Here is a 22,642-nt window from a genome sequence, read left to right as displayed (position 1 = left end):
AACAGAACCTGATGAACTTACCCTGGCATTTGCCACAAACAACCGGAGGTGTCCATGTATTGGTTAATGTGCCTGCTGAACAGTTAGACCTTGATACTGTAATGCTGGACAGTTAGACCTTGATACTGTAAATTGGGAGTGCAGTGCCAACTGAATCATATTGGCTGGTAAACAGATGTGACGACAGTAGAAATGTCTAATAGATTATACCTATGATTGAAACAAAATGTACAAGCACTCAACATTTTTACTAAAAGGAAATACCCATGACTCAGCAGAAGCGGTCAGGTGGCTCCTCTGACATAGCTGTCATAGGATCAGTTACAACCACTGTAACTGCAGGTGAACTGAAGCCCTACTTATGGGCCTGACTGTCAGTGAATGTTTAATGGAAGTATGCATACAGTACTGCTAACTGATCCATGTCCCGAAAGGCCAAATAAAAATGGTCATGCGCAGTACAAGAGTATACAAGACTATATACACACTGAAAGAAGTACGTCATGCTATTGCTATTGGATGTCTCAAAAGAGCAAAAACTGAAGCTATGTGCAATACAAGAGCATTTCATGTGCACATGACGCATCCCTCTGCTCCGAACAATACACTGCTGTGGTCTAACTAACTTCCCAAGAAACTCCAGAATGTAACTCAGCTACTATTCGTCAAGTCTTCAAGAGGCCCAGGTTCATTGATTTCATTGCATCTAGACCGAGATGTTGGATTTGATGGGAATGGCTCAAATCTCGATGGCATGACAGAGGAGCCGCTTTCTTGAATTGGGTATCCCATGGTATGCGATAAAGAATATCCTATTGTAAGACAACAATGCCAAATACAAGCAATTCAGCATATATAGTGGAGACTTGAAATATACTCATATCACTAATGCAATAGGATAAAACCATAAGTTTGAATTCTACAAACATGGCTGTTCCGTTTAATTGAAAAAAATTCTGACTCTAAGCAATGGAAGTTGTTTAAAAAGCATAAAAGAAAAGAAAACCAAAGTAGAGTCCTATTACATCAAATAAATGTGCCCCAAATAAGCACTTACTTTCTTTATCCACCAAAAATGCCCCAAATGATTTTCATCAAAGCAGCTAATACTTGACGGTAAAAGCAAGCAACACTGATATGCATGCTGGCCCAGCTCAACTGAAAGAAAAGGTAAAACCCCAGCCGACCTTAGTACACTAGCTAGAAGAGCAAAAGGTGACATATCTCAGCACTCTTTCTATTAATGCGACATTGCACTGTCTGCAATCAACATAACATAAGAAACTTCAAAACATTGTTACAATGGATAGATAGGAAAACGCTGTTGAGTAAGAAATTACCACAATAAAAGTTAGTGCAGATCTGGATTGGGTGTCCGGAACTGATAGAAATGTGGTGCAGCTTCAGTAAGCCATGATGGTTCAATGGCAATAACATTACGCATATAGTGCTTGTCAGTTGAAACAAGAGACTGGTACACGACCCACTTTGGATTAACCCTAAAACATCAGGGCAATGTCATGAAGTGCACAAGGAGCTATACCACTAAGACACAACGAACTGACGAATATAGGAAAAAACATTAAACTCACCGAAAGAGCACGGAAGATGGATGAATGTAAACTTCTTGTGATGTCCTAATAGTTTTATACATTCCATTCTGGCCATATTCCTATATAGTAGAGGAAGTCAGTAAGGTCACAGATAACTTACATGTCAGCTGCATGCAGCTGATAGCTGCACTTACTGAGGATAAATGAAGAAAAATGTGCAAGAGCACGTCAATAAAAAAAAAAGTTAATAAGTTCTTAGAAGTGTGGACATCCTCTATGTGCTTGTTGGGATTCTCATCTGTAACTTACAACTTTCAAGGGTCTAGTAGTTAATTAAAGACTGGCATGCTCTTTTGGTATGTGAGGCATGCCGGCCAGCTCGCAGGTGGGCCAGTTCAATAAAAAAAATCTTAGGATGATGGCTGCAGGTAGTTTGAATTTCAATATTTTGGCTAGTATGGACTCGTACAACCTATCAAACGATGCACTAAGGAAATTTTATTTCAGCTCCTAATCATACCGGATTTTTGTGTGAAAAACAAAGCTCTGGTTACATGCTACATGCTAGATATGTATGATAACATGAAATCTGCTCTATAATGTAATATCTGAGTAAATACCTCCAGATGACATGAATTAGCAAATGAACCAGCAATAATGGCTTTTCTAACTGCCTGCAGAATAAAGAGATAAAAATCTATTAGTGAAAGGTTCGGGTAACCAGTGAGCATTATAGCAGCAGTTCATATGAATCAATTTGGTCAGGAAGCTTTAAGCATTTCCAGCAGTACTTTGCACGAGTTGTAACAGAACAGAACTGATGCTAAAAATAACTAGTTGCAAATAATTAGTACAAAATTGTTGTTGAACCATCTGAATGTAAGTGTTGATACCTAACTGTCTGAACTGTACAGTGTATACATGTTCTCCTCAAATGAGGATAATCTATGCCGGATAGGAATGCCATCGATTTTAAAGCAAGAATCAAGCTGGACATGGCCAATTCATTACATAATAAGATCTAATTTCCAAAATGCACATGAATAATAGAAAATTTTGAATAGTAAATGCATTTTAATTTAGTTAAGAATATCACCAAAATGACCAACAATTTAGCTAACAGCCAGTGGCCGGAGTGGTAATTTTGTAAAAAGATAGATGGATCGTAGGGATAAATACAACTATTGAAGAAAAAAATGCAGAATGGCATTTGAGAAAACACTTAAAGTTTCCCTGGTATGCAGAGAACTTGTGCCGTAATAATCAAAGAAAAAAATAATTGAACTGGAAAAATCCTTGCATCCTCGACGGTGCTCACCCACAGTGACATACACTTACGGAGGGCATCTTGCTCGAGGATGAGCAACGGAAGCTGGCCAGAGCCAAGTTCTTGAGGAGGCAGCAGCTTCATTCTAGGTCTCTGGACCTGTTAGAGACGCTGTAGCACTTCGCTCTATTTTTTGCATCGTTCTTTCTGTTTTTGTGGCTTTGCATAGATTTTGTTTTTATAGCCTAGGATTTTGTTTCAGTAGTTTCATTGGTTTTTGTTTTCCGTCTGCCCTGTAATTGTTTGCGCCTTATCGGTGTGCTTCTTCTAATACAAAATAACATGCATTGTGATGTGTGTTCAGGAAAAAAAATCCCCACCTTCATATCTCCTTCGCACGATTTCAGCGGTATGCCAAACCTCTTCATTACCCTGACAAGCTGTGCCCTGATTTCAATAACCTTCTTCTGCACCAGAGAACACAGCGTGTTATTCAAAATGGATGTGTGCAGCAAAGAAAGCTAGCATAGGTTTGGGTATGCAAATATTCTTAAAGAAAAATACATGCCTTTAAACAATAAACACATACCAGTGCTTGGTGATTCAAAAAGTTCTTGTAACACCACTGACTCGATTTTCCATAATGGTGAAATCCTTTGTAAATATTCAGGAATGTTACATGATCACCCTGCGGTACAATACAAATACAAGACTCAAGAGTATTGACATGAAGAAGCAAACAAAAGCAAATGTAACTAAGATGCATACTTCTGAAAATTTGCACAAGCATGTGAACATACAGGGAAGGAAGCTCTTAATTTACGAAGCACCGATGTTTATACAGGGAAGAGTCTTAAATAGGAATGGTGCTGTTCATATGGATTTTCATGATTTAAGTTTTCAAGTTTTGTTCCATAATACCAATGTCAAGAATCCAAAATCATTGGTTCTAGAACTAGCCAATCTATCACCAGTACTACGTAAAGTGTTTAAGCAGAATATCCATTGAGGATTTTTCTGAAAACTGAAAACAAGAGTAACTGTCCAGTGTCACATCTGTCTACTTTAGGAACTTGACCATAAGTCAACTGAAATGGGGACTATGATATAATTAGCGACATGGTATTCATATGGTCTATGGATGTAACATAGTAGCGGGTCATACTAAGCACCAAAACCTATGTCAATATTAACAGCCAAGTACTCTGTAAAAAGCAGCATAATAAATCAGGGTTCCTGAGTAAACAAAAAAAAATGGCAGCAAGTTGATCCTGCAAACCTCAGCAGCAGCAAACCGAAGTTTGGCCTCATCAAATTCCTTCTTCACTCCCCTCATAGAAACCCACACAGACTATAAATTGGCGGGTGTCAGAACAATTCGAAGAATAAAACAGCACAAACAATGAAGGGCATATGAGACATAGATCCTAACCTGAACAGATAGAAATGCTGCTATAGTTAATATCTCATCAGAGCATCCAAAATCATTGGCTGACAAGATCATTTTTGAGATCATCGGATCCTGCATAGAATCAAAAAGTATAGTCAATAACCTCTTGACTTGAGAAGTGGGCGTTAATTAATGCGGATGTACATAAAAAGCTGTACAAGTACAACAGTATATGCTTCTACAAATACACAAAGAAACAAAATCTGCAAGTAAATGTCCAGCATAGCAGTATGATTTCACATGCGATCAGAAAGTCATCAACATAACAGTATATGACTTCAAGTGCTGTTCCTGCTGGCCCCTTTGCCTTCTTGCGGGCTGGGTTGCCGGCTTTTCCGGCCAGCGCTAGCCCGACCGTCTGCTAGGATTGGGGCGTCGCCCCTGCCGATGTGGTTCATTCGTCTTCTAATCTCCGTCGTCCGCGGCGATCTATCATTGCGGCGCTTCAACAAGGATTCGTCCTCTAGATACCCCTACATGCTTTTGGTAAACCACAAGTCCAAATTCCCTGAGCCACTGCAGTTATCGTCAAATGGGTTGTAACAATTTCTCAGTGGGAGCTGGCATGCCAGATGCCACTAGTCAAAATTTGAGATTTTCTCGCAAGATTTTGATCTGTGTGCACTTTTTGCTAGAATCATATCATTCAATTCTGATACTCAGATATAAACAGCCAAAAAAACCCGCACAACCCAAATTCAGGAGCGAATCAATTTGACTCAGCTATCATGATAGGAATCCCCTATTAGTTAAAGTTTCAAGTGGGATGGGCTTTTCCACCAATCCCGCGTCCCATCCCACCCCGCTAATCCTGTTTATCCCTCTAACGAACCTCATTAATCCCGTATAGGCTAAGTGCGACGAGCCCATCAGGTCCCGCCGGTCGAACCGTCGCGTGCATGTGTGCATGCAGCACAAAATGCGGACATGCAGCTAGCTAGTTTGCTATGTCACTCGCGAGTTGGGTCCTGCGGGACATGCATGTGCGGTTTCTGTAGATCCCTTTTATCCCTTAAGTTCCGGTGGGCAAGATTAGATGGGAGGTGGTTATCCCGTGCCCGTCCCACTTGCAACGTTACTATTAGTTAGTACTACAACAAACGTGATTTGCTCCTCAAACTAGATACCAATCGTAATATATTCTGAATGACCAAAAATAGGTACAATATCAGAAAAAAAGAGTACTAATATACACATACCAAAGGCATCTCAGCGACTTGGAAACCAACTGGAACTGTTAGTTTGGCATCTTCATCAAGGATTCCTAGTGAAAACAGAATTTCCAGAGCCCGAATCATTGCCTCTGGTGATGGAGAAGCTGGCCAATCAAATCCCAAAATGTTGTCTATGCCTAGCGCTTTTAACTGTCATCCAGAACATAATAAACAATGTGTCATATATTATTCATAAATCTAATACTATGTACAAAAACCTCAAGAACGCTTTCAAACATATATATATCAGGAAATTAGATTAATCATACTCAATGTAGACATGCTTCAGTGCATACTTTCCAGAGAAACTGTGCCTGATACTCTAGAGCGTTTCTTATTAGGTACACTTATTCGGCCATCTGGGGCATTTTCCAGGTTTCATGACTCAGCAAATCAAGTACAACAATGATTTGATGATTTCATTGTCAAAGTATAGCCCTTATGCATGATGCAGAAATTGACACATCAGCTATAAGTCAAATGCCCAACAAGTGTCAAGAAGTTACCGAACTAATTGCATAATATAAATCTATTGAGTGATTTTAATCACCCTTGGCTTAGAGACGGGAAGACAAGCCCTAACAGTCTAGCTTGGTTAGTGTGCTGATGAACATGAGATATACTAACATTTATTTATTTTTAGTAATTGTAAACTATTTAGTGTAGCCTACCCCAACTTGATTGGGAAAAAGGCTTTGATGCTGTTGTTGTAAACTATTTAGTGTCTTCCATAGGCTAATTTTCTAGAAGTAATAATAAGTTTTCACATTAACTTGTATTTTACTTTGGAAACTGCCAATTGGTATATTTTAAATTTCGATACATGAGTAAAGACTATATTACTCGCATGAAACAATATGCCATGCATCTGTATTTTCTGATATTAAAATAGTTGATACGCGTATAAGGCTACAAACTGACAAAAGTTCCCTTGTACAGCATAAGCAGTTAAACACCAAAAGGTAGTGGTTATAACTTAGCAAAAATCAGTCTCTTTGAAGCACTACAGGCTTGGAGTAACAAAAAATTAATAACTGTAAATGATGGTAGTCGCAATGCAACAGAATAGATGAGCCAGTATACCTGTATTATGCAGGAAACAAGGTTAGACCTTTGCATTTCTGGAATGCCATCTGACTGCATTTCATTTAGGTAATATTCCTCTGTATAAAGCCTGCAGGAGATATTAGCTTATGAAATGCACAAAAATAATAAAGTATTTCATACCAAGGTAAAACATATTACAGTTGACAGAATACTGGATCTACAAAATCTAATACATGGATGTTTGGCTTTCAAATTATTCAAAAGTAGGGGTGGAAAAAAACTTAACAGTAGATAAAAGGGCATTCAGTAAAGAAAAATTTCGAGTTAAGAAGTGGGAATTATAAATGGAAAAAAAAAGCACAGATAAACCAAGGACTGACATAAATTAACAATCTCAATATTGAAATGACAGAACTGCTCAATATACCTAAAGCATTTCCCAGGTCGCACCCTTCCAGCTCTGCCTGCTCGTTGCCTTGCAGAAGCTTTGGATATTGGTGCAACAACTAAACTTTCGAGGTCAGAAATCTGCACAATAAGATGTAGGAGTTAAGCTACAGCAAAGAATAAACATGGAAAATAAAACAACACCAAAAACTTTGAGCTATGATTTAATTGCCCTCTAGCTTGAAGAGGGGTTGGGGGTAAATGTCACCAGGAATTTCTGAATGTGTTTGTGCCGAAGCATGTCAAAACTGTGTAACATTAATAGAACAGTAAGTAAATAAAGAGAGCGATCCGAATTAACTCGTCTAGGTTGCTTTTATGGATATAGGTCAGCTACTGGATTGCCAAATCAAGGATTTTCTGGATGCACAAGGCACTACTCAAAGATCATTAAAGCAGTTGGCATTCAAATTTCAGGATTTCACAAAGAAAACTTATGAAAAAGAAACAGAAGTATACCGGGTTATAGCACTTCTGCTTAGAAAATCCACTATCAACAACATACACCACACCCTACACAATATTGAGAGAAATCGGTCAGAAACTCACAATCAACATCATATTTGTTAGGAAAGACTTGCAGTACCTCCAGAGTCAATGACGTCTCAGCAATATTGGTTGATATCACAACTTTCCTTTTCCCTTTTGAAGTAGGAGCAAAAATGAGATCCTACAAAGCCAACGAATATATACAAAATAGTGTCAACATGGAGCGGCAACTAGTGATTAATGAAAACATATTTAATTGCAACACTACTATGATGAGGACCACTTACTTGGTCTCCCCGCGGAAGGCCGGAGTACAAGGGCAAAATCACCAAATCTAAGAATCAAAGCAATTCATGCATTAGAAATCATTTACTCCCGCAAGCTGATAATTTTTTTGCCAAAGGACCAGACATCCATTTCAAGAGCAACCTGTAATATAGTAAACATGCAGAAAAAAAAAGAGTTACCGAAATAGTGTTTTCCAAGGTGTTGAATTTCATCATTTAGCAACCTAAGAGCAGCCTCTATGTCATCCTGACCAGTTAAAAACACCAAAATATCCCCTGGAGGTTCCTGCAGAAATTAGTTCATGAGTGATAATAAAAGAAAGCTATCCTGTATTGACCTATTGGGACAAGGAAAATGGAAAATAATATATATAAAGCAAAAAAAAAAATGGGAACACACACTACCATAATACCATAAAGGTAAATAACGATAGTTCCAAAATTACCTCAAAGATTAACATTATCAAAACAACAATAGCAACATCAAAGCCTTTTCCCCACACAAGTTGGGGTAGGCTAGAACATTATCAAAAGAACCAGAAACATTATGGCTGTTTATATCTAGCTTCCCCTCCTTTAACCGCTTTGTCTGATATTATAAACTAATGCTGAGAAATGAAGCAGACAAAACGTTTAACTGTGTAAGGCAAATATGCCTTCAAATCTCGAATGGTCCATTTAGACCCCGAGCTTCAGGGACCTCAGTTTTTAAGAAATTCCAGAACTACATTTTTGTAACTCAAAAAAATCTGAAAAAAAACATACAAGTACATATGCATGTCTAGTAAGTGGGTACAAATTTTTGTCAGTGTAGCTTCTCAGATGTGATCTACACAAAATGGGATGCAAACTTGAGTTCTTTTTTTTGCCATTTTGAAGCCATAATTTTTTTTTTGCGTAGCCCAAACAACAATGTATTTTTAAACAGAAATCTACGGTTATTAGAGCGCACGCGTATTAATCCATTCTCGATTTCCAAAAAAGAAAATCGTTGTTGGCAATGAGGTATGCTCCACTGTCAATCTCCCATCTATATGTTCGGCAGTTTCTTCTGTTTCTCACATCTCACACTGCACACAACCCCGTGCTTCTTTGATCTCCTCTCAGTCCTCTGCTGACTCGACACACACGTCTTTTACAGCTCCACCAAAGACAGTCGGCCTTTTTTAGGTTTTGAACGGCAACTAGAAATGGAGTTTGCTAGAAAGTTGCATTACAACAAACTAATTTAAGATTTTGAATCAAAAAATGCTAGAAGGATGGCTCGTATCTGCTAAAAGATATACTACCTCTGTCCATAAATAGACGTCTGAGATTTGTCTAAATCTGGATGTATCTAGACGCTATTTAGTGTCTAGATACATCTAGATTTAGACAAACCTCAGGCATCTATTTATGGACGGAGGGAGTATTATTTTGGAGATTTGGTTTCCATAAGATGTAAACCAAACAGCTATATTGCAGATATGACATATATTAATAAAACGTTATTTTCATAATTGCCTTTCGTTACATATAGCGCATAAATTTACATTACGCACTGGGCCTCCATTTTCACTGGAATGGCCCTGAACAAACATACATGGAATATATTGTTTTTTACACAGTGTGAAACAACTAACCTTTTCGTGAATAATAAGAACAGTATTCACAGCAGCCTGCAGGTAGTCTGTGACAGGCTCTTCCACATAGTGAGTTTCCACTGTGTACCCTCTACCCTGTAAAACCAAATTTCTCTCATCAATAAGGAGGTGGCCCCTTATCCATCTATATTTCAGCCACAAATAAAACATACTTCAACAGAAAGTATAGCAGGTTCTGGATTGGGCACACCATCAGCAGACTCGAGCAAGGAATTCTTCCGCCTGTGTGTGAAGATGAACGAAAATTCAAAGATCAGGCCCTCACTAACTTGCTTGCGCAAATCGGAGTACATGTGAAGGATAAGAAACCAGTATATCAGAGTTAACAATTGCATCCTGATGTTACCATGTAGCGACTTTGTGAACACTGTAAGCCATAAGGTACAAAGAAACTAGTTCTTACTAGACAGGGATTGACCTGATGCTGAAAAAGGTTGACATTGATCTTGCTTCAATTGTTGCAGAGGAAATGATTAGACGCAACTCTGGCCGACGGCGTTGAATCTGGTAAGTTGATGTAAAGAAACATGCAAAATGGGAACAAAACATTATTCACAGATGACTTGAAGAGAAATCAGATTTGCATGTCAAAATTGCTAACCTTTTTCAAGAGTCCCAGCAATATGTCGGTTGAAATGGATCTTTCATGAGCTTCATCTATCATAATTACACTAATAGAACAGAAACACGTGGATTGGTATGTGAAAAAACTAAAATCAGTATGGAACCATCTGACTGAGAAAGTTATTTTTACTCCACTATGATTATCACCACAAGTGTATAGTCACGATAAAGGTATACAATTTGACCAAACATGGTTGTGCAGTGATGAAAAATAAACATGTGCCAATTTGGACTGCCCACTTAAGGTCCTACAAATATTGAGGGTCATAATATGATACCTATATTTGGTCAAAAGAGGATCGTCCATCATTTCTCTAATCAGTACCCCATCTGTGAGAAATTTGATCTTTGTCATACCCTATCAAACCGTGTAGGATATAAGTAAGTAGAGTAAATAGGGGATGGAACCAGAGAGACCAAAATATGTGTTTCACGCTACAGAATTCAGATAAAGAAAACAAGCCAGAAAGAAAAACTTGAACATACCGGGTTTGTTTCATCCTCAAAACGGATTGTATAACCGACTTCCTCACCAAGTTTCACACCAACCTCTTCAGCTACTCTTGATGCAACAGTCTGTTCAAATTATTAAGACGGGTTAAAAGGGAAATTGATCATACAAGGTAAGCATTTGCCAAGGAGGCCGACGAACAGAAAATAAATTTTGGAACATGAACATTGAGAAAATTAGTACTCCGTATATGAGAACAGTAAAATTTTCACTCAGCTACCATCCTTCAAGCAGTACGGATATAAGTCTGTCAGCTAACTTCTGTGAAATAGGATGCCAGAAATCACTATAGGACCACATGAACAAGTTTGCTGAAAAATGCTCTATGTTGGATGTTTCCGATTGCTGCGTGCAGTGGTTCTCAAGGTACATTATTTTGCCAGGATGTAGTTTCTGTTACCGACTCATTTTGGGGCACCACAATGCGGCAGGTCGATAAACCATCTTCATGACCAAGAAAGTCCAAGCTTATCTTTAGAAAGATTTCATCTCTAATACGAAGATATTTCTCTCTTTTACTTAGATCCATATTGTTAAGATTTATTTGTGTTCAAAATTAGTGTGGATTCCTTGCATTATAAAAGGGAGGTCCATTGTGCTAGGAGATCCGAAATACTGAAACTCACCCCAGAGATGAGTAGCTAAGAGCCACAAGATGCCACGGCTAGGGATGTACCCACAAGATGACCAAAATAATCTGATGCATGCAATCTGGCCGTAAAAAATACACCTAGTTTTATATAGCATCTAGAGAAGAGGTTTTATCACTTAGCACCACTAGTTGAGGAAATTTTATCGCAAAACCACAACTCTAGAAACTTTTTTCACAGAACACCAACATTTGGGGGTATTGTATCACAAAACACATAAATCTCTACTGGTCCGGCTTGACAAGTAATTAGTTGGCAGTAGTTATCTTGAGTAACACCCAATTATCTGTACTCTCTCTCCTGAGCATGTTTGTGTGACAATATGATAATATTTGTTACACAATAATATTTGCTACGCACCTGCTGTTGTCCGAGCCACCTCCTCCTCTTCTCCTCACCTCGCCGCTGCCAGAGAGAGCCGCCGAGAAAGCCTGCACGGTTCCCAATGATGACGGCGGCGGGGATCTCTCCAGTGCTGCTCGTTTGGTCGACGGGTGGCACAGCCATGTCCGAGATCTGGAGCTGCAGTCCCCAATCGATGCCCAGGGTGTTTTTGCCGACAGAACATAGAGGAGGCGGGGAACCATGGGAGCCCCTGCTCCGGTCCTGTTGGCAGCGAGTCACCCTAGACTGCGCGTGCAGCAGATCCCACCTCTCCAAGTCTCTCACCACCAGAGCACCGACCAAGACAAGCAGCAACCACACCTTGACGCGCACCTCCAGCTGGCCACCGCCAATCCAACCGACCGAACTCCCCCGCACCGATGAAACGAAGCAAAGCTGAAGCCTTTCATGACAAGGAGGACGAAGTTGACCGAAGGACCACCAACCACGGCACCACTACATGACCCATCGAGAAGCTGCCCGACCAGATCGGTCGGCACCGGGGTCCGCCACTGCCGGGGTCCGTCGGACCAGCACCGCAGCCGGAGCCAGATTGGGGACTGCAGCTCCAGATCTCGGACATGGGTGTGCCACCCGTCGGCCAAACGAGCAGCACTGGAGAGATCCCCGCCGCCGTCGTCCTTGGGAACCGCGCAGGCTTTCCCGGTGGCTCTCTCTGGGAGCGGTGAGGTGAGGGGAAGAAGAGGAGGGCACTCGGACAACAACAGGTGCGTAGAAAATATTATTGTGTAACAAATATTGTCATATTGTCACACAAACATGCTCAGGAGAGAGAGTACAGATAATTGGGTGTCACTCAAGATAACTACTGCCAACTAATTACTTGTCAAGCCGGACCAGTAGAGATTTATGTGTTTTGTGATACAATTACCTCAAATGTTGGTGTTCTGTGAAAAAAGTTTCTAGAGTTGTGGTTTTGCGATAAAATTTCCTTAACTAGTGGTGCTAAGTGATAAAACCTCTCTAGAGAAGGATGTATAAGTGAATGAAGATTTAAACATTTGATACCTGGACAGCTAATCGTCTTGGCTGGGTGCAACCTATAAGTCGACCACCCTCAGCCCAACCAGCCTCCATAAGATACTGGTTCAAGATACAAAAAAGTTAGAAATGAAACATCATTTGCAAGTAAGATGATGAGTTAGGCAATAGGCATAAGAGTTTCGTCGTTTATGTTCACCTTCTTTTGGAGATTACAAAATTAGCATTTTAACCAACAAAAACTAAACTCTACATTCAGCCATCAAGCATGTACATTGAAATTAAAAAATTGGAGCAGATGTCAACTCAAATATAGGAGCAACCAGGCAAAGTACTATGGTTTCAGCATGGATCAAATGTCAATGTGACACGATATCCAGAATAAATTGCAAAATAGGTCTCAGTTCAGCCTACCTACCTTTACACAAAACTTTCAAGCCAAATTAAATGTTTGTTAGGACACAAAGTAAAATGAGATAGGAAGTGCAACACATATTACAAGAAAGAAGAGCCAGCCAACAGGTAAGGCATACAAATATTATTTGCCACAACTTCAGAATAAACAGAACTTCCGTTGGAGAGTTTAGAGCCAATTTTTGCACCAAGTTATGGGAGACCAAAACAATGAGTATCAAGTTTTGGCGCCCAAGATAACGAGCAGAAGGTTAAGCGGAAGGCAGTGTATACTCCATGTAAGAGATAGACTACTGAAAGAGTGATAAGTAAACAAGTACTTTACTGATGCTAAAAGAGTCAGGGAACTTGTTTGGTGAAGTTCTAACTTCTAAACAGGTTTCCGCCTCTCGATATTTTTATTATGTAACTTTTATCGCCTCGCCCTTCTGTCATAATGCATATAGGTGATATGTAGGCAATTGTTCATGCTTACTATTCTACTGTGAGATTTATAATCTTTATGTCGATATATATAGCTAGCATGCAGCAGCACAATGCAGATAATATGTTGACAGTCACAGAATACAGAAAGAAGGAACCATAACTACAAATACATTCCAAAGCCCGAGGCCTCCCCAGTAAAGAATCAAGAGCATCGTGAAGGTGACGTGTTAATTCGAATTGAAACAGAAAAAACCCACCAAATAAAAACACTGGTACACGGCCGGCTAAGCAGTTCAAGCGCACAGGCGCAGCAGTTGTTCGGCCAAATGTCCCGCCCGCAACAGAGCACAACAAATTCTCAAATTATGTAGGGACCTACTGGGCGTTGCAGAAAGAAAAGGCAGCCTGAAGCAAGTACCTGGGGGATCTGCGTAGACTTGCCGCTACCGGTCTCGCCGACGACGATGGTGGTGGCATGCCGCTCGACCAGGTAGAGGATGGCCTTGCGGTACTTGTAGACCGGCAGCCGCTGCCTCAGCCTCTCCAAGGACGCGTACCCAAACCTACACAGAAGCGGCAGCACCCAGACACAAGATTAGGAAGCGCGAGTGGGGAGCGCGAAGGAGAGAGGGGAGAGGCAGAGGCAGAGGGTCTAGGGTTTGGGGGAGCGCGCGCACCCGGAGGAGGAAGCGCCGGTGTTGGTCGGGAGGAAGAGGACGCCACCCTCCTCGTCGTCGACGAGCGAGGCGGTCGGCTTCTCCGACCCCGGTCTCCAGAACTTGGACATGGGCGGCGCTTTGGGTGGCTTGGCAATGGCGGGGGTGGTGGTGGGGAGCTAGACAAAGCTCTCTGGGTAGGCCCATTAACTGGTGTTCTTACCTGCTTTAGTGGGCTCTGTGGGCTGACGTTTATGGGGCACATGTCCAGTGGTGTTCATTTCGATATTCTCTTCTCCACAATAGTCATAGTTTCCGTTATTTATTTATTTTGCGAAAGACAAGACAGTACACACGCAGACGCTCGCACATACGGACATACACTCATCCCTCTAAATGCATGCACACCATACCTCTATGAGCACCTTCGAGAGATTGAGTCCAAAAAATTGATCCAACGGATCTTCAAACTGATGAAGTCACCATGGTACCACGCACACCCTGCCCCTTGTTTCCGTTATTTTTCAAAAATAATAATAATATAGCTTGCTAGAAAAAGTAGAAAGTACATGATAATTTTACGCACCTAGTTGTGTACGTGTTCCAGGGGATTCTCATGAATTTTCAAAAGTTGAAAACATTATGGGCATTGATTTTATTATCTCTTGTGCACCTACAAGTTTTCATCCCAAAGGTATAGCTATTTATGACGTGTGCAACAAAAAGAGGATTTGTGAATAATATCAGGAATTCTCACCGGCCTTCGTGAAGGGAGGCAACTCGCTCCGTACGCGATAAGTGGTGCGCTGTGGTGTTAGAAAATTTCTGAGAAAGTGGTCGCTGTGCTCGCCACATATCGCAAGGGGAAGCAAGGTGAGACGAGGGAGGAGAGAGAAGGACATGTGGAGGGTGGGTTGTCTCAGTTTTCCTTTATTCGGTAGATTTTTTTTCAAAATGAAATATCTTGAGAATCGTAAGTCCAAATTACGAACCGTTATCACTTTTGAGACCCTCGCGTTGAGATCTTCAAAATTAGATCCCATGTTGATAGGTTTCGAGATAAAATTTTCGTACTTTCAATACTAGTATGGTTGTACTCGTGGTTGAACTGATAAGTAGTTCTGTTTTTTACTGTATTTGGTTTAGTTTTTCCCTTTTACTCGGTAATTGTACTTGCTCATGTGTGCGACTATACATGTACTTGCTCGTGGGCACAACTACGTATGGATTATAGTTGCAGCGGGCACATTGCACAATCTAGAGGTATCGTTCGTCATCGGAGAACGTATCCAACACTCTTATGTGGGATTGCTCCAATGCACCTATGAATTTTATCCTCTTCTAAAGGTTTTAAAAAATCTAAAGTAATCACAATGTTGTTATTACATGATATGACATGTAGATTTTCTCATTGTATCACAATTTTCCATTTTCAACATGTAACTCGAGAAATAAAAGTTTGACATGATTATAAATATCAGCAAGGTTTAATTTGATTGTTAACTCAATTCTCTATCTCTCTTATTTGCATTTGTCACTTTTTTAGACGAGTTTTTCAAATTTGATTTAAAAAATTGTGACAAATTGACATATATATCTAGATCTGTTATAAAATGATGTCTCGGATTTATCAAAATTTAGATGTAAATACATCCATTTTGACAAATCTAAGACATCCTTTTATGGATAGAGTGGGCACTACTTTTCAAAAGATATCAAAAGATATTTACAATTTTTGGAGTGAAGTTTCCCAGCTCAGAAGTAATGATTGACGAGAATTCCCCACCTTGGGGAGAACCGGATCACCCTCACCTTTTGTGCCTTCCAACTACATGCATGCTCTCTTAATACTCCCTGCGATTCATAATAAGTGTCGTTGGTTTAGCAAAAAGTTATAGTAAACCAGCGACAATTATTATGGATTGGAGGGAGTACTGTACATTCCATGTAGTTTCTCGAAACGTGTACACACTTACACAACACCCTCTACACCAGAGAATAATTCGTCTTGACAAGACACACATTACACCAAACTGGAGGTGGCGTTTTGGCTCATAGGAGCAATTTAAAAAACAATTTTAAAAATGTCAAAAATTCTGATATAATTTTTTTGTTGTATATCGTGACATTCTATGTAAGTGCACAAGTTTTCATGGAGAAATAACATTTTATGTGGCGTGTACAAAAAAGACAAAAAAATGTCCTGTACGTAGTCGTGTTATAGCATCAAAATTTGTTTTTTTTACTGGAGCCACAAATTTTTATAGTTTTTTTTGAAAACTTGTGTACGAACATAAAATGTGTAGATGTACATGAAAAATTTTAGTTTAGAATTTTTTGACACTTCGAAATGTAGATTCACACAATGGGAGCAAATGCTCCTATGAGCCAAAGTGAATATCCCCACCGAACTTGTGATAAATCTTTGGTGGGCTAGATGTACAATCACCCACTTAACCTTCCAATTACGGGTTGGTTCTCAAAACCGAATTGTTATATCAAGAATTTGTACACGAGTCGCTGAAATATGTATAAAAAAATTAACCCTAGGCTTGTCTTCTTAAAATGATATGAGACAAAGAATGTGTTTGCATGATACTCTCAGTGCGGGACACACCAAGTTTTAAATTCTCTGTCATTATGAAGATGTTTTCTCCGTTCTGAAATATAAGTCATTTTAAAAGTTAATTTAGTTTTCTAAAAAAGGCTTATATTTGGAGGTATTAGCAAGCAACCAGTAAGTTGGTCGGTGGGTATATGCCATGAATCCGAGCTGCTACAAATGTCGACAAACGCCTAAGCTCTACACCGACATCGACATGCACGATGTATCTATTGCAAAGTAGCCTTCTTTACAGTGCGCTCGAGGGTTCACAATCACAACTAACCACTGGCAATCAGCTGGCATGTGGCTACACTTTGCAACTTATCGGTTAATTTATGATGATCGATTGATCGCCCTATAGCTATCTCCAACCAATCCACAGGAGTTAACCAGTGATCACGTACGTACGAGATCGAGTGTGTTCATGTCAGATCGATTGATCGAAGGGACGTGCTAAAAGGCGACGCGTCAATTGGTGAACGAGGTTCCTATGCACGTCACCTCATCATTTGCTCTCCGTAATATGCACGCCAAAAGGTGAGCCGAATCAGTACGTGCATGGGGTCTCCCCCTGTCGTCGAGCTTTCTTTCCCTGGAGATTTTACCTTTGGATTGCCTATATGGATAGGATGAGATCGAGTTAGCTTAACTACTAGTAGTTCTAGATAAATAGGGCGCCTTTGGTTACCTGAAGTGCTTTCATGCATGACGCCAGTGAGATGGGAGCCCTGCGCGTTCAGAACGAGCCATGGGCCAAAAAGCGTCACTCGTTTGGTAGCCCGTGCAGAATTTTTTGGCCCATCAGAAATGAAGGGCTCAGTCTGTTTGGTTTCATACGAGTCAGTAATAGCCTCACCATTTATTCACATGGTGACATTACATCTCACCTCCTCACCTACCACAAAGCCTCACGCCGCCGTTCACAAGCTTCGGCACGTCGGCGATCACGAAGGCAGACACCACCATGGCACCGTCGATCACGCCGGTCAAAACCGTCACCACGTCGCCGACCACGAAGATGAAGAGCACCATGACACCATCGGTCACGCGAGTCAGAAGCACGGGCACGTCGCCGACCACGAAGATGAAGACCACCATAGCACCATCGTTCACGCCGGTCACAAGCATCACCATGTCACCGACCACGAAGACGAACACCACCAGGACACCACCGGTCACGCCGGTGACAAGCATGGGCACGTCGCCGACCACGAAGACGAAGAGCACCATGAAACCATCGGTCACGCCGGTCAGAAGCATGTGCACGTCGCCGACCACGAAGATGAAGACCACCATAGCACCGTCGTTCACGCCGATCACAAGCATCACTATGTCGCCGACCACGAATACGAACACCACCAGGACACCGCCGATCACGCTGGCCACAAGTATGGGCACATCGCCGACCACGAAGACGAACATCACCATGACACCGTCGGTCACGTCGGTCACCTCGGTCACAACACGTCGCCGACCACGAAGACGAACACTACCATGACTCCACCACCATGGATTATCACCTCTCACTTCTCACCTATCATCACCACGTCGCCGTCCATGAAGATGGCGAACCAGAAGGTGAGCAAAAGTACTTCAAACCTTAGTCACACATACGTACATATTACCGTATACTTGTGAGTCATTTATCTATCAGCGTATGCACACCGAAACAAAAACCTGTCAACATGAAAGTCATGCGGAATGGTAAGGTGAACCTACTCCTGAAAGAAAATCTCAAACTGTTGAGCGTGTGCGACGAATTTGACAAAATTCGCTTAAAACTTCATACACAAAATTGACAATTTACAACAGACGAAACTCGAAACTGATTGTGAGAATTGGTTCGTATCATCGACACGCATCTTTTTCGTGTACATCTTATTTCGATTCGGACTATGTTTGTGTTGATTTGACAGAGGGTGTGTGGAGTAGTGTAAGGGAGAGTGAGCGTAAGCAACAACTCGTGCAGCCTTTGCATCTATGGAGTAAAAGTGGCATGAGAACGTGCCTGGCCGCAGAGAAACTGCCATTTCGGGCGTTCCTCAGGGGCTTGTCCCGGGGCTGCTTTGAGAACCGGTTGATGCAAGAACGCGGCTCGGCCCAAACAACCAAACAGGCTGAAAATTGCTGACGCGAGCCAAAGGGCTCACAGGCAACCAAACGCACACATAAGGTACTCCTATAGGTTTGCTGTGGCTGATTGGCAAGCTAAATTTGGTCATGAGAGAGTCAAAGATTCAAGTTCAGGCTAGCTAAACTGATTTTTCATTATTTTCGTCCTCACCTGATTTTTGATTATTTTCGTCCTCCCCTAATCATCCTCACATTTGGAGGCCGTGACTGGACGTATGTTTTCGCGCCGGCGCCCCCAAATCGGCCATTGGGGGTCTTTGGGGAGGGCGAGTGAAGATGCTCTAAGGCAGAACCATTTCTCGGCCTATCGGCGTTCTGGGTCTCTGGCTACTATTCATCTGCATGAACAATAGCCACGGACAATACCCCGCAATATTCTCTGCAGAAATTTCTTACAATAAATTTGAAGCAATTTTTCGATATAAATCTTCAACTTCAACAGCTCTTGAAAGGCACATAATTTTTCAATGACAATTCTTCGAAGGTCATTTGCATGTAGTATCTTTCTATTCTTAATAGATGATCCCAATTATCTCAACATGCAAGCATGCCACCTCAGCGGCCCCACAATGGTACACAACTAGGTCCATATCACTCCATGCATGCAGTAATACCGACATGGGCTCCGTTGGTCGACTCAGGAGTGGGCTACAAATCCTTCCATCCGCTCGCAAACTTCAATGTCGACCCGCTACGTTCGTCTTCGTCCGTCCTCCTTCCCCACCAATGTGCCACAGCGAGTTAGTGCTCATCAAAATACCTGATAAATCCAAGCATTAAACGAGTGAAAACTGCACAATGGAGCTCAACCGTCGCCGCCATTGCCTCCAGCTTAAAAAGTAGACTATGATGCCATCCGCATCCACAGCAACCACGGCAGACTGCTCTAGCCGCCACAACGCCCAGCGGCCCCTCGCTGGTACCTGACCGCTCCAATCCTAATTGCTACAGAGTACTATACTTGCTTACAATTCCTAAATCACCATAGATCTTCTCAATTTGGTTGGTTGATTTCCGGCAGGAAAAAACGCTCGGCGTTCTACACCTGCACACCATACGATTGGATTTTGTCTACTGCTACCTGAGGCCCTTAGGTTTTCTTTGGATTTCTTGGCTTCTCAGTTTGATCGCTGTATATTCCTTTCCGTTCATTGACTTCTCGGTCTGCGGGCCATCATCGACTAAAATTCCTGCGGACAGTGCACATCGCCTTCTTCAATCGGTAAGCATACTCTAATCTCCTCTTTTTTTTTGAAACGGGCAAAAAATCTTTTGCCTTATATTAATAAAGGAGAAGCAAACAGGGGGTGGCAAAAGCCACAAAAGAAAAAAGAGAAGGCGGGAAAGAAGAACCCGCCCCTAAAAGATACAAACACGATCAGCCTATAAGCTCCGCCAGGTTCTTAGCGCCGGCAAGGACGCAATCCTTTCCTTCATCCTTGATCTTCTGCATGACCACCGAGGGCAAGGAAGATTTGTTGTTGAAGACTCGCTCATTCCTCTCTTTCCAGATCTCCCAGCTGATAAGCATGATTGCAGTTCGTAAACCCTTGGGAGAGGAGGTGGTGGTTTTTGTGATAGCATGCCAGTAGTCCATCACTTTAGACCTCCCCGCACCGAGGCAGCGAATAAGGTCCGGGCAGTCCGACCGGAAGCCGCGGCAATCCATATTCTCTTAGAGAAGCGACATTCGAAGAGCAAGTGCCGAGCCGTTTCCTGGGAGCATCCGCATAGCCGACAAAAGGTTGATGCGGCCATCCTCGTTTGGCAAGACGGTCAGCAGTCCAGAGGCGGTTTTCTACCGCAAGCCATGCAAAGAAACGGCATTTTGGTGGGGCCCAAGGCTTCCAAACGATGTTGCCAAAAGAGCAAGGCAAAGCGGGCAAGAACTGAGCTTTGTAGGCAGAGCTGGCCGTATAGCATCCATTGGGAGTCAGCGTCCAAACTATGGAGTCCTCCGTGCCTGGCGATAGTTGGACAGCCGAAAGGAGATCCCAAAGGCGAACGTATTGCTCCATATGATCGACGGTGAAAGCCTCAACCGAAATGTCAGCCACCCAGTTGTGACCTTCAAGGGCATCTCGGACAGTCCGATTTTTTCCTTTTGGACGCCACATATATAAGAGGGGCCATGTCTTTAGGTGGGGTACCATTAAGCCAAGAAGAAGACCAGAAGGAGGCTTTTGCGCCATCGCCGATGGTGACTGTAGTAGCGGCGTTGAAGAGGTCCAAATCCGAGGCATCAATTGGTGTTTCTGAACCCACCCATGGCTTTTACGGGGCTGTCCATTCGTACCAAAGCCATCGAGTCTCGGGGCACGGCGAATTTTTCCTTGTCCGGAATCCCAAGCCCGCCAAGCTCCTTGGGTCGGCAAACCTTTTGCCGAGTTGACTTTGCACTTCCCTCCGTGACCGTCTCTCGACAAGCCCAAAGCATGCGCGGCCCGATCTTTGCAAAGGCCTTAAGAATGCCCCTGTCGGCTTTCAAGGCAGTCAACAGGAAGATCGGCATAGAGGAGAGTACCGATTTAACTAGAGCGGTGCAACCTGCGCGATTTAGAAATCTTCCCTTCCAAGGGTTCAGGCGTGCAACCGCTTTGTCGATGTAGGGTTGAAGATATGCCCTCTTGAGTCGTCCAAGAGAGATAGGCAGCCCCAAATACTTTATGGGGAAGGGGGTTGTGACCGGCGGGAAGTTTGCCGGGAATACCATCCGGGTCGATGTCGAGCATTGGATGGGGGCGATGGAGCTCTTTTCCACATTGGTCACCGGACCGATAACCTCCCCGAGCTTGTTGAAGGATGTTGGCAAGACCGTCGAGATCGTGCACTGTGGGGGTTAAGAAGATGGCCGCATCATCGGCATATAAAGAGATTCGGGGGCCCGTCAACACTCCCTGCATAGCGTGAAGAATCCCGGAAGCCGTAGTGTAATATCCCAGGTAATGGGGTTACAAAAATAGAGGAATTAGATGTGTGCATTGCATTCATGCATAGAAAATCTGGGGAATTTTCGCGCTTTCAAGTAAAACAGTTCCACGATGGCTGAAGTTTCACTTGACCTTGGTGGAATTGAAGTAGCTCATCAAGTCAAGCGCTATAAACCTCAATGTGACTTTGCTAAACCCTTGTTTTGGGTAGAGATGATTTGATCTAAGGGGTTAGATCAAATGGAATTAAAACTAACACAACAACCCTTTAATCAAGGATCAACTATTTGATCTTATTAAAGATCACAACATGGTATTCCTTGCCATAACATATGAACATCAATTTAATTGGAAATCAAGTAACAATAATTGGAGAAACTATTCTTGACTTATCCTTTTCCCATGTCTTAAACTAATCCTTGATTCTACCATGAACCCCATGGTATTCATTTTACTTCATTCATGGAATAATGACAAGGAGATCAACCCTAGAAATATTTATCCTTCTCTATTCCATGTTATTATACATCAAACCTAGAGAGGTGAGAGTTCTATATTAATAATTAAAGAAGCAATAACAAACCTTGAGTTAAACCTTGGATATACATCCAAGTATTCAAATTATCATCTTCAAGAGGAACCCTAGAGTATTATGCAAGTCCTTCCCAAATGAGAGAGAGACCAATCATACTAATTCTAGCTTTACCAATTTAAGAATCAATGTTAAACTTTGAACTAAAGTATTAGGTAAACCATTTCACCTTGAAGTGGTGAGATCACCAAATACCAAGTGGAATAAGACTATATCCATGACTTAGTGAAATAAGGAGTGGAATACACCAACTAAGATAGACAATTGAATCTTTGGCTCGATGCTTGTAAGAGGTATTTTACCCTTATCCATTATTTT

At 41.9% G+C, this 22,642-nt stretch overlaps 1 protein-coding gene across 3 annotated transcripts; it reads right to left on the bottom strand.

The window, feature by feature from the left end:
• Positions 1-699: 699 nt before the first annotated feature.
• Positions 700-14,195, bottom strand: LOC124661876 (probable pre-mRNA-splicing factor ATP-dependent RNA helicase DEAH9). Of its 3 annotated transcripts, none has more exons than XM_047199766.1 (24): positions 14,086-14,195; positions 13,827-13,971; positions 12,596-12,670; positions 10,508-10,597; positions 10,300-10,379; positions 9,999-10,068; positions 9,816-9,901; positions 9,550-9,619; positions 9,377-9,472; positions 7,935-8,040; positions 7,755-7,801; positions 7,565-7,648; positions 7,438-7,491; positions 6,959-7,059; positions 6,568-6,658; positions 5,470-5,634; positions 4,253-4,342; positions 4,100-4,171; positions 3,410-3,508; positions 3,201-3,287; positions 2,174-2,227; positions 1,593-1,672; positions 1,341-1,499; positions 700-812 (listed from the first exon to the last, which is right to left on the bottom strand). In XM_047199766.1, exons 1-23 carry the CDS (start codon positions 14,193-14,195, stop codon positions 1,352-1,354), a joined length of 2,100 nt encoding a protein of 699 aa, XP_047055722.1. In that variant the 3' UTR covers positions 700-812; positions 1,341-1,351. The 3 variants fall into 3 exon arrangements, with proteins under 3 accessions (XP_047055722.1, XP_047055721.1, XP_047055723.1); XM_047199765.1 differs by lacking the exon at positions 700-812 and adding an exon at positions 1,057-1,158; XM_047199767.1 differs by lacking the exon at positions 700-812 and adding an exon at positions 1,145-1,260.
• Between the last annotated feature and the right edge of the window lie 8,447 nt (positions 14,196-22,642).

Source organism: Lolium rigidum, chromosome 6, assembly GCF_022539505.1.
Source record: "Lolium rigidum isolate FL_2022 chromosome 6, APGP_CSIRO_Lrig_0.1, whole genome shotgun sequence".
Classification (NCBI taxonomy): domain Eukaryota; kingdom Viridiplantae; phylum Streptophyta; class Magnoliopsida; order Poales; family Poaceae; genus Lolium; species Lolium rigidum.
This window is presented reverse-complemented; position numbering and strand designations above follow the sequence as displayed.

Coding starts and splice junctions, on each gene's coding strand:
- LOC124661876 (XM_047199766.1), bottom strand. CDS start 14,195: ATGTCCAAGTTCTGGAGACCGGGGTCGGAGAAGCCGACCGCCTCGCTC. Junction 7,492..7,564: donor AGACGTCATTGACTCTGGAG/GTACTGCAAGTC, acceptor AATATTGTGTAG/GGTGTGGTGTATGTTGTTGA. Junction 2,228..3,200: donor CGTGCGAAGGAGATATGAAG/GTGGGGATTTTT, acceptor TTTATTCTGCAG/GCAGTTAGAAAAGCCATTAT.